Genomic DNA, 15,182 nt, shown 5'->3' with positions numbered 1-15,182 from the left:
AGCCATCGAGGTAAGGGTAGATAGTACAACCCTGGTCCCTGAAATAAGACATGACCACTGCAATGCATTTTGTGAAGACCCTGGGGGCTGTTGCAAGACCGAAGGGGAGGATCGTGTATTGAAAAAATTCTGAACCATAACGGAACATGAGGAATTTTCTATGGTGGGGGTGAATGGACACGTGAAAGTATGCGTCCTTGAGATCTAAAACAGCAAACCAAATGTTGGGTGTGATAAGCTCCATAACAGAGGGTAAGGAGACCATCCTGAACTTAGAAATCCTTAAGCATTTATTTAGCAACCTGAGGTCAATGATGGGTCTGGACCCCCCATCCTTTTTCTCGACCATGAAGATTCTTGAGAAGAATCCGGAACAGGGTGGAATAACTCTTTGGACTGCACCTTTCTGGAGGAGTTCCTCTAGTTGGGGTGCAAACTCAGGGAATGGGTTATCGCCTGCTGAAGAGGCAGGGGAACAAACTGGGGTAAACTTGAACTCCAGGCGATAGCCTTCAGAGATACCTTTGAGAACCCAGGAGTCTGAGCATATGGCACTCCAGGCCTCCTGAAACTTAGCCAACCTGTCCAGGAAAGGCAGCTCTTCCAGGCAGGCCTGGGGAGATAGTCAGAATTTTTGACCAGATTGTCTCTGATCCTTATGTTGGACATTGGGGCTGGGCCGAGGTTTGAAGGACTGATTGCGTTGACCTTGCTGACTGGTCTGATGAAATTTTTCCTGTGGAGGATACGGCTGGAACCTCTGGTATCGCTGGTATCTGGGGAAAGAGGATGAGCCAAAGGTCTGCTGACGAAACTGAGCCCTGACCCGTTGCTGGAATTGGAAGGGTTGAGCTACTCCCAAGGATCTGGCAGTCTGGCGGTCTTTCTTCAGGTTAGTGAGGAACTCGTTGGTGGAGGACGCAAAGAGTGTGTCGCCTTCAAAGGGGAGATCCTCCATGAGGGATCTTGTGTCTATTGGAAGAGCTGTGGAGCGAAGCCATGCATGTCTTCTTAGAGTAACGGCTGAAGCCATGGTTCCGGCTGCTACATCTGCAGCATGCTTGCCTGCATTTATCTCTTGTCTTGATAGGCGGGTAGCCTCAGATTGGATCAGACGCAGGGCATTTCTGGATTCTTCTGGGAGGAGCTCAATGTGAGGGGCTGCCTTTTTCCATAGGAAGAGTTGGTACCCCCCATAATAGTCTAATAGTTAGCGATGCGGAAGCTTAGGGCTGAAGAGGTGTAGGTTCTCCTACCCAGTTGATCCAAACGTTTGCTTTCCTTGTCTGCGGGTGTGGAGTGCAGCCCTTGTCTTTGCTTGGATTGCATTTTGCTTGCTACTATGGAGGAAGGAGGGGGGTGAACCAAGAGAAATTCAGCTGCTTCCAGTTTTATCCTGTAAAGATTTTCAATCTTCTTTGAGGACACAGGTGATGATGCAGGCTTCTTCCATATTGAGTTAGCAATCTCAGAGAGGCCCTCCAGGACTGGGAAGGCGGCAATCCCTGGAGAGTCGGGGTAAAGGCGGCTGAGGATTTTATCCTTCGACTTATTGTCTGCAGTAGAGATGTTAATATTAAGGGCCTTGGCCATCCTGATCATCTGCTCCGTTCTGAGTTTTAAGTCCTCTGATGGAGAGATGGCCTCTGTGTCGCCTACTAGTTCATCAGGGGATGGTTCGTAGACCTCCTCAGAGCTCCTGGGGGAGCCTCTGGTTTCTGAGTCGCCCCGTTCTGATTCAGGTCTGGGGAATCTCTGAGACAATGGAGTAAAAGGAGGGGGAAGTTGAGGCGTTCTCAGGACAACTGGCTCTCCCTGTGCAGTCATCTGTCTGAACCTGCAGAATTCTATCCAGTCCTTGACTAGCTCCGGAGAGATGGAGGGAGCGGAGGCCAAAGGCGCAGGCTTAAGGATTTGCTGCGGTACCGAAGGGCTCGGTACCAAGAGCGTCAGATCTGGGAGTGTCCGATCCAAGATTAGGAGGGGGTCCTCCGTGGGATCCAGTTCTAGGTCGGAGAAACACTGGAGGGGGGAGCCGGAGTGAAAGGATGGTGTCCTCCGTACCACCGGTTGGAGGCTCGGATCCGGGGTCTTTTTGGTGGACACGGACTTCTTAGGTGCCGAGCGGCTGGATCCGGAGGGCTTGTCATGGTGCTTGGTCTTGTGTTTGTGCTTTTTTGACACATGGGTCGGATCCGAGAGGGTCGGATCCGGAGACTTCGGTGCCGAGCTGGGACCGGGTGTCGGTGCCGAGCATACGGAGTGTGCGCCTCCCGGGGTTCTGGAGCCCGCAGATGGGGAGGGGGCGGACAGAGCCTTCTTCCAAAGTTCGGCGCTCAGCCGGTCCGCGCGAGCATTGTGGGAGCGGGTGGAGAAGCCTTGACAAATCGCACATTTTGAGACGTTGTGCCCCTCACCCAAACAGCTTAGGCAAAGCTGATGCTGGTTGGAATGTGGCATCTTTGCAGAGCATTTTGTGTAAAGTTTAAACGGGGTCTTGGGGGCCATCGCGGCTCTCGGTGCACAGACGAGAGGACCGGGATAGAGAAGGGCTCTTCATTTATTTAATATTCCTCTTTTACGTCCTTTAGTTTCAAATATTTTATTTTTATTTTATTTTTATTTTTTTGGAGGATCGACGAGCAACGGGGAAGGAGGAAGCCGGCCGGGCAGGCCCAGTCAGCAACCAAAGACTTACGAACTTGTAGAACTGGCAATGCTGAGGTAAGGCAAAAAGCTCCTAACTTGGTGGCGGCAAAAAAGGAACTGAGGAGGGAGGGGGAGGCCCCCCCCAGCAGCATGCGGGCAATTCCGGCGCGAAGACCGGCCCCGCCTGTGATGGGAGGGGCATCCCCAGTCTGAGGCTTAAGGCTAATAAAGTTTTTCCGGTGGTAGGCCTGCGCACAGGCGCAGTCCCACATGTGGGGCTGCACTGAAGACAGAAGATGAACTTCATGGTCTGAGTTACTGTTATTTTCTCACAGAAGGAAAAGCCTCCCTCTTCAATTACTAAAAAAGGAAAACTATGCCAGGAATCATGTGCACAAAAGTCAAATACAACAGGTGCTACACTGATGGAAGGAATCGGGCAGGACTCAGCCTCTCGTAAAGCGCCATCCAGTTTCTATTTGGTGTTTTGGGAGCAACTCGGGAATAGAGAGGCACAGACTAGAAGTATGTAATCCAGTGCCTTAATTTTGATGACTGTTATGTTGTGGTTTTTAATTTAGAACATTCACATTCCAACTGTGTGTTGCATGTTCAAACAGTCTATAGCCAGAAAATTGCTGGGGACCTTGAATGTAACATACCATTTTCTTAACAGTTTGAATTGCACAAAAATAAATGTAGTTATTTAATTTGAATGGATAACAGGGAACAAGTACAGAACACTAGTCAGAGTGTCAAGACAGAAGTGGGCAAACCCAGATTCAAATCCCTACACACATTTATTTACTTAATTTATACTCTGCCTTTCTCTCCAATAAGGGACTCAAAGCAGCTTATACCACTTCTCAATTTTAATACCAAAAAGTGACACTGCATAAATCTGCAGTGGGCTCTAACTGATGGGAAAACCTCTTCAGGCTCAAATCACAAATGAGTCTGGCAAATCACAACCAACACTGGAGAACTCTTGGGGAGAAAACTCTTTTGAGTGTTCTGCAACTGCAGTACTGCAGTCCAAGTTCTGCTCATGACCTGACTTCAATCCCGACGGAAGTTGATCTCAGGTAGCCGGCTCAAGGTTGACTCAAGGTTGACTCAGCCTTCCATGATGGACTATGAATTCTTTAGATTTCTGCCTACTACTGAACCATAGCCTCCAGCAGTTAGGTTACACACAACTTCAAAAAAATCAACATGAGTGCCTCATTTTTGCACATTCCTACTCAGAGCGGGTTCTGAGCAGCACACTTCCTACTGGTGATTGAAGGTGGTTTTTGTTTTTAAGAACAATTTGTGTTTGTGATGAAATCTCAGTTCCTTATATGTTTCATATGTATTAAATATGGGTTTTAGATAATTATACATTTCAAGTGGATATTAAGTTCTGTTATATTAAATTGTTATGCTGAAGCGTCTTGGTTTGGAAAGAATTGATATACGAAGGGCTAAACCGGTATGAAGACCCTTGAGGATCTAGGACAAGAAAGACCATTAAAGGATGACAGTCAGGAATGACAGCTGAACAACTGACAGTTGGGACAAGATGACAGCTAACTGGCTAAGGCTGAAGAGTTCAGAGTTATGAAACCTGGGGAATAACAGAAAGCTTCTTACTGTACAGAAAGTTATAGTTAACAGCTTTGGCTATGTTAAGAATATTGAGATAGGATACAGTTGAGATGGGAGAAATTGCTGAAGAAGTACGTATGTCAACTTCGGAATCAATCAACTATCCCAGATTGCTGAAATCTGAATTTTAATAGTAACCTAGATTGGAATAGTTTAACAGTGCATTCCTGACTTTCAAGGGCGAAAGCCCTTAGGAGGCCAGGAAGGGGCTGTGCCGGCTTTCGGGGGCCCCACACCAGCACCCGGGCTACTTACCCCAGCGTTAGTGGCTGCTGGTGAACAGTAGCAAGCAGCCACACCTCGGTGAGTCATGCAAGTTGTATGTTGTCAAGTTGCTTGGCGGTTGCTGCCAGGCCTGGCCCCAATAAGTCCTCTCTCAAAAGCCAAAATGGCCCTTGGATTTTACTGACAAAAATCAAGTCTAGAATGCTGCCCAAAATGCCCTCAGTGGCCATTGCCAGGCAACCACAACATCAGTTTCTTAAAGCTACAGATGCTCCTTTTATTATTTTGGGGTTTTTCAATGTATTTTTTTAAAATCAGATTTTGCTGCAAAACTGAGGTTTTTAAAGGTAGGTTGGCTGGTGGGTGGGAAGGAGAGAAAGAAGCAGGAAAAGAGGAAAGGCTATGGGAGCTTCAGGAAAAGGAAAGAGGACATACAGAGGGAGGGGGGAAATGACATGCCCCCTGCAAGTCGTTGAAGGTGCCCCACTTGCCAGAAATCAAGCTTTGGAATTTAGATACAGAAAGCACATCCTATGTCACATCCTCAGGAATGACTATTCAGGAATAATCCTTTAAAGTGCAATGATGATGTTTCAGGCTCTGAACTGTCATTGCTACATTCAATAACTAAATTTTCCTTCCTTGCCCCACCACTTCCTGCCTATGTTCAGAAGTAATCAAATGCTTTAATTGTACACTATCAGCCCATTCCTGAGAATTAGGCCGAAAGTTCTTTCGAGGCGGCGTGACCTCACCGCCAGCATAAGTGTGTGTAATCGCGCAATTACACGCACTTACGCTGGCAGCGAGGCCAGTCCCGCCGGCAGCCGAACGTCACGGGACTGCGCCTCACCCCTATGCAGGCGCGGCCTCTCCGTGGCACAGGCCACGGCATAGAGAGGCCGCACCGGCGGAGGGGGGGCGTTCCAGGTGCTGGCCGGGGGGAGGAGCCGCCGGTTACGCGGCTTCCTATCCCGGTTCCTATGCCGGCGCCGAAAACAGCGGTGCTGCACCTGCCTTTTAGCAGGCGCAGCCTCACTGTTTTCAATGGGCCTTTTGGCCCCATTGAAAACAAAAAAAGCCGCAAAATGGCTTTATTTGTTCCTGCGGCACGCCCAAATTGGCTTAGGAAGAGGCGCCTCTGCGCTTCTTTCCCGCTGACTCCGGAGGCCGACTTTTCAGGAATGGGCTGTGTGTCAGCAATGTGGGCTCTTCCATGTGAAAAGCGAAATAACTAGTGCTTTACAAAAGTGCTCTGTGTCTTAAGAACATTGTCTTAGTTAGCTAACTTAATTGCCCATCTTTGTTTTTTTGTGATTTAAAAAAAACGATTTGTTAATTTTTCTCATGGCTGTACAATGAAATACAACACTAGTGGCAATATTAAGCGGAACCAAAATTTCACACCCATGATTCAGCATAAAAACTGGTTCTGCAGACAATCACAACATCATCAGTATAACAAATGGGTGTATAGGGCACATACTTGAAAAACGGGTTCTATCAGATAGCTTTACGGGAAGCAGTTGTTCCCAGGAATGCTACTAAACTGTCGAAGGAGAGTAACTGAAGGCTTTGATAATGGTACATAGAGTTCCACAGAAAGATAAACTTTTAAAATGTAATGCAAGTTATGTGAGAAACACTGGTCTTCATCTATTTCTCTGAATACTTACTTTGTCTTTCAAACAATATACTTGCTGGTAAAATATTTAGAGCTGACATAGTACAACTGCTAAGAGTGAAAGCTGAGAACTCTCTGTTGCAAACCCCAGCTCGGTCATGAGCTGACAAGGATACTCCCAAATCAAACCCACTCTTCCACAGCCTCCCAACTGCAGAAGGAAGATGCTAGTGGCTTGCCTGTTGTAATAATTCCTGACATAGTGAGAGGAATTATTCTGAAAATTCAAAAGCACTATTTAAAGGGATCAGCAGAAATAAACATATCTATCCTGAACAATCCTGCTGTGTTCTGAAAGACACTCATTTCCAGTGTTTCCCATAGTAGACCATCTTTCGTAACTAATATAAATGTCAAAGCACTTATTAAATGGTGACAGTGCAGCAAGCAACTAACAATATTCTAAATTAACATGCCTACTGCTGTGCCATAACGTAAGGATATGTTCTGTATACCTAGGCTTTTTCTTCTAAAAATATATTTCAAGTAGGCTTTCACAACTTCTTAGAACAGGTAAAAAACGCCAGAGAATTTCTTTTCATTATCTCCTAGACATTCTCATCCTGAGAACTAATTACACAGTTTGGTTAAAAGAAAAACCTGAACCATTTTAGCCAGTGAATAAAAGAAAGAAAATTAAAGATTTAAGAAGTATTTAAAGGGAGATTACAAATGTAGGCTGGAGCAAGCAGTGTCAGAAATCATGAAAGGTGGTCGCTAGCTTTTAGGGTAGACATTCAAGACCAAAACCACTGTGGCTGTTCGTACACATCATGCATAAAATAGTGTGTTAAAATCGGCTTGTTGCACAAACCCTGCTTGCCTCTTCTTCCATCTCCAAGCAGAATCCTCAGATGATACTCTGAGGTCCGCTCAATGCCAAGCTGCTGACAAAAGGCTCATAGTATATGTGAGCCACTCACCATTGGTCAGAGGCAAAACATAGGCAGGGAAAAGGCCAAGAGGCCTCTGGAAAGCCAAGACTGTTCCAGAGCTTTGAGTCACTCTCGGATAAGCAAACCACCAAGTCACCATCTCCCTCTCCCTTCTATATAGCCATTACATTGCATCCCCTAAGCTTGTTTTGCACTGAAACAAAACAGATTTAAGAGGCCTTGCTCCTTTTCTCTTTTGCCATATCACCTCATTCCTTACCCTTGTTTTCTCTCTGAAATAAACTGGGAGTTTTTAAATGATTTGCTCACTCTCGTCTAGAACATAAAGAAGAGTTTGAATGGAAAGTTCTCTACAGGAAGTAACATATGGCAGTAGGAAAGGAAATGCTTTAGGCTAAGAATGTTCCGTGAGGAGCAATTGCTATTGTATGTATTGGCAAGCAGAAAAAAACATAATTAAACAAGATCTTTTGTTCCTACTGTCTTTTAAATTTCTCTTCAGAAAACACTGAAGCAACAAAGTTTTACTTGGTAAGCCACTGCTACTGGGCTGGGGGAGGGGGGGCATCAAAGAAAGGAAAAGGGAAGGAAGAAGAGTATACGAAGCACTACCTAAAACCAAATGCAGCAGGAGCAACTAGGCTTTTCTGTTGCTCTGTGCAATGGTCTCTGTATGTCAGAGGATGATGGGCTATTGTACCAGCTGGGATTTCTGCATTCGGATATAGTGACAAGTCACAGTTATTACAAAGCACAATTAACAAGCCAAATACACAACTGCAGTTTAGAGTCTTGGCTTAACACACATGAACAAACCACATTTTCTTGGATAGCCCACATTCAGACAGCACAATACATTAGACAGTAATCAAAGCCATGGCTCATCATCGCTTATCATGAACTCCGAATGCAACACACATGTCCAGACTTTATGGAAACAGACAAGGAACATGCAAATGTATGCTTCAAAAGGATAAAGTCTCACCAACCCCATTCAAATTCTGTAGTGTTTTTATATTGCAGCCATCAACAACACAACCACCACCTACATGCAAAGGACAAGCTCCCTTTTTAGCCCCCTTCCCACATGGGCTCCTGTGGGGCCTTAGCCAATTGTGGTGCTAGACCCCTAGGGCTTAAGCCTGCCTGAACATGGTCCTCCAATCAAGAGGTGGCAACACATCTAAAAGCTAGCAGGCTTTCCTTCTGGATTGTAAACAACCCTCTCTATTCGGTTAAATGTATCTTTCCCATTCTCTGTCAGTCTTTGAGATGTCAACTTAGCCTTCCATCTTCGTAATAGTCACAGAATGGCTTGCCCATTTGCCTCTCCTCTTGCAACACGGACATTTACAAAATGAACAGGAAAGAAATCTGATACTCTGGAAGCTACCCATCATATTTTGTACAAGTTAGACAAGTTATAATATGAAAAAATAGGTATGTAATTTGTTGGTGTCTAGACATAACACATGCTTCTGATATGGTAGGCTTCCTTGGAAAATGGCGAAGGAACAGTTAACTGCTGGGGTTTCACCTTGAGTATAAAAAGCATACACCATTGCACAAAGTGAAAAATCTTAACTACATCTAATGCTGCTAACTACTTAATGATGGTTAGACATATACTCCCACCCATTCCAACTGTAGTTTTCCTTATTTGGGATTTGAAATGAGCATCTAAGAAATCATCTGCACTGCCAAAGATGACTCAAGTGTTTTTGGTAGTGTGAAAAAGTTTTAGGACATCATTGTTTTTAAGAGACCGGGGGTAAAACATACTATCGACTCTTACTGGAACAGTTTTCAAAGACTTCAGTTGTGTGGCTTTTTTTGGGTCATTTTCAAAGATATTTCTTTGACAGCTATCTAGCTTTGAAAAAACTGTCTTGTGCACTATGTTATCCTCAAAATAATCCAAAATGAGTCACTTTTACACTCTACCCACTGTGACACTGCATATTGTCACCTACTTTCTGAAGATCAGGAATTTGGACTGGGATCCAAGGGTTGCACAGTATTTCAGCTGGATCCCAGGTATTTTTGGTGCTCCTGCATGCTAGAATCCCCTCCCTGAAAAGCTTCTCCTGAAGATTAGGGGGTCTTCTGGAGTAGTACTCGATGCAACATGAGGGGCTACAGTTGAAAGGAAACTGAACACATATACCCCCTTCATGAGTCTACTCACTTTCTAGATTCTCTGGATTCCAACCATCTTTCTAGAACAGAACACTTTGCTGTAAAATACCCCAGTGTTTAGATATATGGATGCCTAGGCTGATGAATTACTTTAAGAACAACCATAGCTTGAAGCAATTCAGACTGATGTAGAACCAAGCATTTTTCACGTACAAATCTCAGACACCAATTGCTTAATTCAGAAAGGGAAGCAAAATCTAACCACCACTTTTATCATGCGTACACACACCCGCTATGATTATCAATTTTCAGACGTGCGTGTGTGTAAGTACCGTCAAATCGCTTCCGACTCATGGCAACCCTATGAATCAATGTCCTCCAAAATGTCCTATCCTTGACAGCCTTTCTCAGATCTTGCAAATTGAGGGCTGTGCCTTCCTTTATTGAGTCAATTCATCTCTCATTGGGTCTTCCTCTCTTCCTGCTGCCCTCAAATTTTCCTAGCATGATTGTCTTTTCCAGTGACTCTTGTCTTCTCATAATGGGACCAAATACGATAGCCTCAGTTTAGTCATTTTAGCTTCTAGGGTCAGTTCAGGCTTAATTTGATCTATAACCCACCGATTTTTTTGTTTGTTTGTTTTTTGGCAGTCCACAATATCCATAACACTCTTCTCCAACACCATATTTCAAAGGAATCTACTTTCTTCCTATGAGCTTTCTTTATTACAAGTTTCTTTATTACTCATTTTCAGAAGAGGCCCTACTAAAACAACATGTTACCATGTTGTGAATGACAGGTTAGGTTCTGCCTTTCTTTGAGAGAGACCAATGGAAGCTTATGGAATGTTTGTAAGAGGCTGACAAAGCCATTTGTTAGTTGGAGGGAGAGAGTTAGAACTGGCTGGGTAAGAAGCTGTAAACTGAAGCCAGCATGTAGCAGTACAGCAGCCTGATGCTGGTTGAAAATCAGCTTGTAATAAAGAATCCCAAATACCTAAATAAAGCTATAGTCCAAAAGCTCGTATGGAGAAATCAATACAATGAGGCCCACAAGCCTTTGTGAATTCTGACAGCTTGTTTAAAGTCATGTGCATTCTTATCTGTTCGTGTTCCTCTCCTCTGAGATCACCCCCCCCAATGTTATCAGCATGAAACACTTTCCATTACTTACAGAACCATGACAATTGGGGAGCAGAAAATTGCACTTCCCAGTAAGCATAAAAACTAAGCCTTTTTAATTTCAAAAAGCATTTCAGGGAAAATTAAAAATAGGCACCCCAGAACAGTGAGCAAATATCCTGCTGCTAATTAGCTGTTACAATGGAGACAGCAATAACAGTGATATTTTGGCAACAGCTATCAATTTTGATCGACATGCCTTCAATCAGCAGTCAGCTTCTTCCAGCTGTTCGAGTCTGTAAGTGGTGGACTAACCCTATTCACAACAGGAATGCTATAATTGCTGCGTTATCCAAAACATGGCTTCCATCAATTAATATACTACAACCAGAAAATTGTTATTTCTGGAGGTGTTCCATATTTAAGGTAGTCTTGGAGAAATCTTTAGCATATTTATACCCCACTCACCCCACAGTCTCCCATTTGAAAGCTTTCAAAGCAACAAGGACCAAAAAGAGGGGCTGCGACGGAAGTAGTAAAGTAACTAACATACCCTCAAAACAGCAAAATAAAATAAAATAAAAATAGTACTATTCCCCAAACCAGTTAATGGGGAAGAAATGTACAGTACAATCCTATTGAAATAACTAAATAGGATTGTGCTGCAACCCTCCAATGTTCTATGTTCTCAGACTACCCAGAGGTGAAAAATATTCTTCTTTCCTTCATTTTCTCATATTCAACAGAAAATTCTAATTACAGTAAAAGCTTTGTTAACTAGCACTTGATTATCTAGAATGTTTAGTTAACCAGAATTCCCAGAAGGAAAGCTCCTCATCATTAGCCAAAATATCCTTTCTCCTTTGGATGTGCACCTGTCCCTCTCTCATGATGTCACATTGGCCAGCATGCCACCTGTGGCCACTGCAGGGCTTCTGTCAGCATTGCCAGCTGACATCATCTGTGTGTAAATCTTTCCCCTTCAGCCTACCTCTTGGTGTCAGGAGCCAGCTCTGCGGGAGGTTTCCTAGGTAGCTAAAATGCTTGCCTACCGGTTGCATAGAATGGGTCAGAGGGATCCCCGCCAGGTGTGAGTGTTGTCACCATGGTGTTCCCAATGGGATGGGATTTGGTTGCTGCGAGTTCCTCAGGAAAGGGGAGCAGGGCAAAGCAATATGCTTGAGTATCTGACACATACCCTATGAGTTCTGGGCAACAAAGCTTTTATTGTATTTCACGTAATATCTATCTATCTAGAGAGAGATTATTCTGTGTGCGGTCTGGGAGTACCACCACAGGTAATTGAACTAGTGCAACTCATGTAAGAGACCAGTGGGTGTTTTTAGTGCTCTATGACGATGCCTCATACTATATACCAAAGCAATACTATCTGACAATTTAGGGAGATACACTTAATCAGCATTATGGATTCCCTCCCCAAATAAAAAATGACACACTCATTCTTCCCCACCCCCACCCCAGACAATGTGCTATCTTGGAACAAAGGCAAGAAGTGGAAGAGAAAAAGAAAGAAGGTGCAGTTCTGAATTCCACCTCAGGGGTTTTTAGGGACTAAGAACAGTTTTGAGCAACTGTAGCTCATCCTGAGAGGTTTAAAGACCCGAAGAGATTCCCAGGGGCTGAAATTTGCCTACTAAAAAGTGCATCTGCTGCAGAAGCAGTTACCCATTTCATAAGTAAAAGTCAACTGGGATAAAACAGCAGATTACGATATACCTAAGGGTGGCCTTTCCTTCTTTCTACAAGTCTGCCTCTGGGAGCATATCCCATAAACCTTTCATTTTAACAACAGGCCTTCAAGGTCTGAGGAGGATGTCGTCATAATTAAAGGAATCTGGAAAAAGACTGCTGACATAAGATGTCCAGTTATCACTAGGTGATCTCAGGAAACTGCTCTCAATCTTAAGGACACCCATGATACAAGAAAATGCAGTCAACACAATTCATTTGCAAAAAAGGTGCAAGTGAAAAAAGTTCACAATGTAGAATAAAATGAACACTCTCAATGTTCCTGAAATATTGTAACCACCATCAACACAGAAAGCTTTTAATAAGTAAGTAACACTAGGAGAGGCCTTTTAACTAATATTAGCTACAATACATAAATGCTATTGTACTTCTGGTTACCTTGTGGGCAAGGGATGCCTCCATCACATCAAGAGGCATCTGACTGGGCACTTGAGCTAGACTGTATGGATTTTTGGTATGATCAAGCAAGACAGTCCTTATTCTTTTGCTGTTCATCTTTTGGAAAGGAAAAGGCAAAACATTTCCTTCAGACTTCCGAAGTCAATTTACAAACAGGAAATATATACCATATAAGTAAAATTTCCTGATGGAATACTGGAAACTAAGATCCATTTCCCTCCAAAGCATATTCATGACAACACAAACACACTAGAAATGTCTGTGGCATATTTCAGGAAAACACCCATGGACAGCAGCACTCTATAACCACTGATACATTTCCTTAATGAATTAAAACCTATGAACATAGAAGTCTATAGCTGTTCATCTTCTTGTGTGATTAAAATTCAGAGCATTGACATTATTTCTGGCAATGGACAGCATCCCATCAATTAATCAAACTTTAAAGATAAACGGAAAAGGATGGCTAGATGTCAAAATCATTTATCTTACCTGACAAGCAGATGTAGGTTAAGTATTCACCCTGACCCCCAGTTGCTAGAAAAGGAATCTTTTTCTTCGTTCTCCTTTTTACTTGGACTGCTCCCAGCATCCTTTCATCATGTGGAGCAAAAATTTCTTTGCAGATAGCAGATTTGGTACTCATTGTTGATCAGAGGCAAAGCAGACGACTAGTGTTCCTAAAATAAAGTCATGTAGTAAAGCTTTAATTTCATCAGAAGTACACTGGGTTTCCTCCCTACCACCCAACGCACACCCAGACACAACATAATTTTCTAATTCTACCTCAAATCACCAACCGGGCAGCTAGGAAAAGGAAAGGGGGAGAGGCAGCAAGACCTTTGGTCCTGCCCTGTTGGGATAAATTGCCATCCACTCTCAACTCTGGAATGGCATCTACCTCCTATAGCTGTGGCATGAGAAAATGAGATAAATGAGGGCCTACTAGAACTATGTATCACCAGGAGTGTGGTTGGGTAGCACCCAGTGGCTTCCAGAATAGAAAAAAAAATCCAACTTCTCTGCAAGTGATATCAATGGCAGGGGAGAAGAAGACAGAGAGGGATCTTCCAATTGCCTGATTTGACCCATGTCTATTGTTCTACTTCATATCAGCAACTTTGACTTTGTCAAAAAATAAAGAAAACCAGGATACAGGATTTGAAAAATATATATAACAAATTACCCTTATGTCAACCAAGACAAACCCCTGTTATAATTCAAATTACATGCATCACTTTCTGCATCACTTTCACACACACTCAAACAGTAGCTCTGTGTAAACATAATGCTGTATGTTATGGTTTGGGGATTTCTAGCACCCTGCAGGAGTGTGCACATGCACATACACTCCATTCAGCTTTGGAGATAAACTACAATAAGCATGATGACTACACTAACATTATGTCAATTAAGTCTTTTGGTTGTATCAGATATGGGTCCCTCCTTAGACCCTTCTGGCAATGCTGACCTTTGGCTTGCTGGGAAGCTGCAGTACAACTTCCTCTATGTCCTTTGGCCATCATACGGCAGACTCCTAGTGGTTTGGCTAAGGCAGGAGGAATGAAAGGGATGAATCACTTCTTTGGAAAATCTGACAAATTCTGTGTCAAAGCAACACTATATGGTGGTAGTAATGAGTCTTGCCTGGGTTTCACTTCATCTGCGTGTTAGATCTGCTATATAATAGCCATTAAAAACCCCTGTCATATAGCTGACTTCTTAACACTGCCACACCTCCAGTCAGAATACTGGGGATTTCACCCCAGGTCTTTCAAATCCAATCCCCCTAACCACTACACCACACTGGCTCAGAACTAACAGTCTACCATTACAGAAGCTGATGTACCAAGTGTCACACCCCTAAAAGTAGACTTCTGAATACACATGTCGTTTTTAACTAAAAAAATCAAAGGTTTGTCTCTGCTTCTGATCTACAATGAGTGCCAAAAGAAAGGTGGTTCTTTTTCAGAGGACACCTTAGTGTGCTGGTAAACTTTAGCTTTTGGCAGAAACATTTAAACCAATCACAAATAACCTGCTACCTTTATTACCAATGTATTTATTTTGAGTGCGCAGCCATAAATATTTTGAGACTATTTATGTCTGAACCAACAACAACCATAAAATACAACCCAAAAAGGTGGAAAAAAATGCAATAAAAATCTGGTCTAGAGACCTGCAGAAATAGGCTGGCATGCACTATTACTTTTGGACAAGGAAGGGCAGAATGGGAGAAATGCTGCTACCACATAGGTAAAGAAGATAGACAGGTAAGGTGAGAGTGTGAGTGAAAGAGATACCAACCCTCCCCAAGGCTTTCAGCCCTTAGCTTTTAACTCATCGTTTGTGCTTCAACTAGCCCAGGATAAGTTTGCTCTCATCCTCTACTTTTGTATAAAGTTATATTTCTTTTATTGTATTTTGCTGTATTCTTGACATAAGCCACTTTGGGTCCCATTAAGGGGGAAAAGCATCCAATAAATATACTAACTAACCTGAATATGAATATAAAGTTCAATTGAGTTTGTGTTGGAGAGAAACTCCAGCTAGACCAGGGGTCGGCAAACTCATTAGTCAAAAGAGCCAAATATCAACAGTACAACGATTGAGATTTCTTTTGAGAGCCAAATTTCTTAAACTTAAAC

The 15,182-nt window shown here is 43.3% G+C and overlaps 1 protein-coding gene across 2 annotated transcripts in view; it reads right to left on the bottom strand.

Annotated features, from left to right (window-relative positions):
* STXBP6 (syntaxin binding protein 6) overlaps positions 1-13,210 on the bottom strand; it is a 97,598-nt gene extending 84,388 nt beyond the window's left edge. For both annotated transcript variants that reach the window (XM_056851133.1, XM_056851134.1), the window contains exon 1: positions 13,027-13,210. In XM_056851133.1, the coding sequence (XP_056707111.1) occupies positions 13,027-13,180 (154 nt within the window). In that variant the 5' untranslated portion in view covers positions 13,181-13,210. The remainder of the gene's footprint in view (positions 1-13,026) is intronic.
* Between the last annotated feature and the right edge of the window lie 1,972 nt (positions 13,211-15,182).

Source organism: Euleptes europaea, chromosome 6, assembly GCF_029931775.1.
Source record: "Euleptes europaea isolate rEulEur1 chromosome 6, rEulEur1.hap1, whole genome shotgun sequence".
Classification (NCBI taxonomy): domain Eukaryota; kingdom Metazoa; phylum Chordata; class Lepidosauria; order Squamata; family Sphaerodactylidae; genus Euleptes; species Euleptes europaea.
This window is presented reverse-complemented; position numbering and strand designations above follow the sequence as displayed.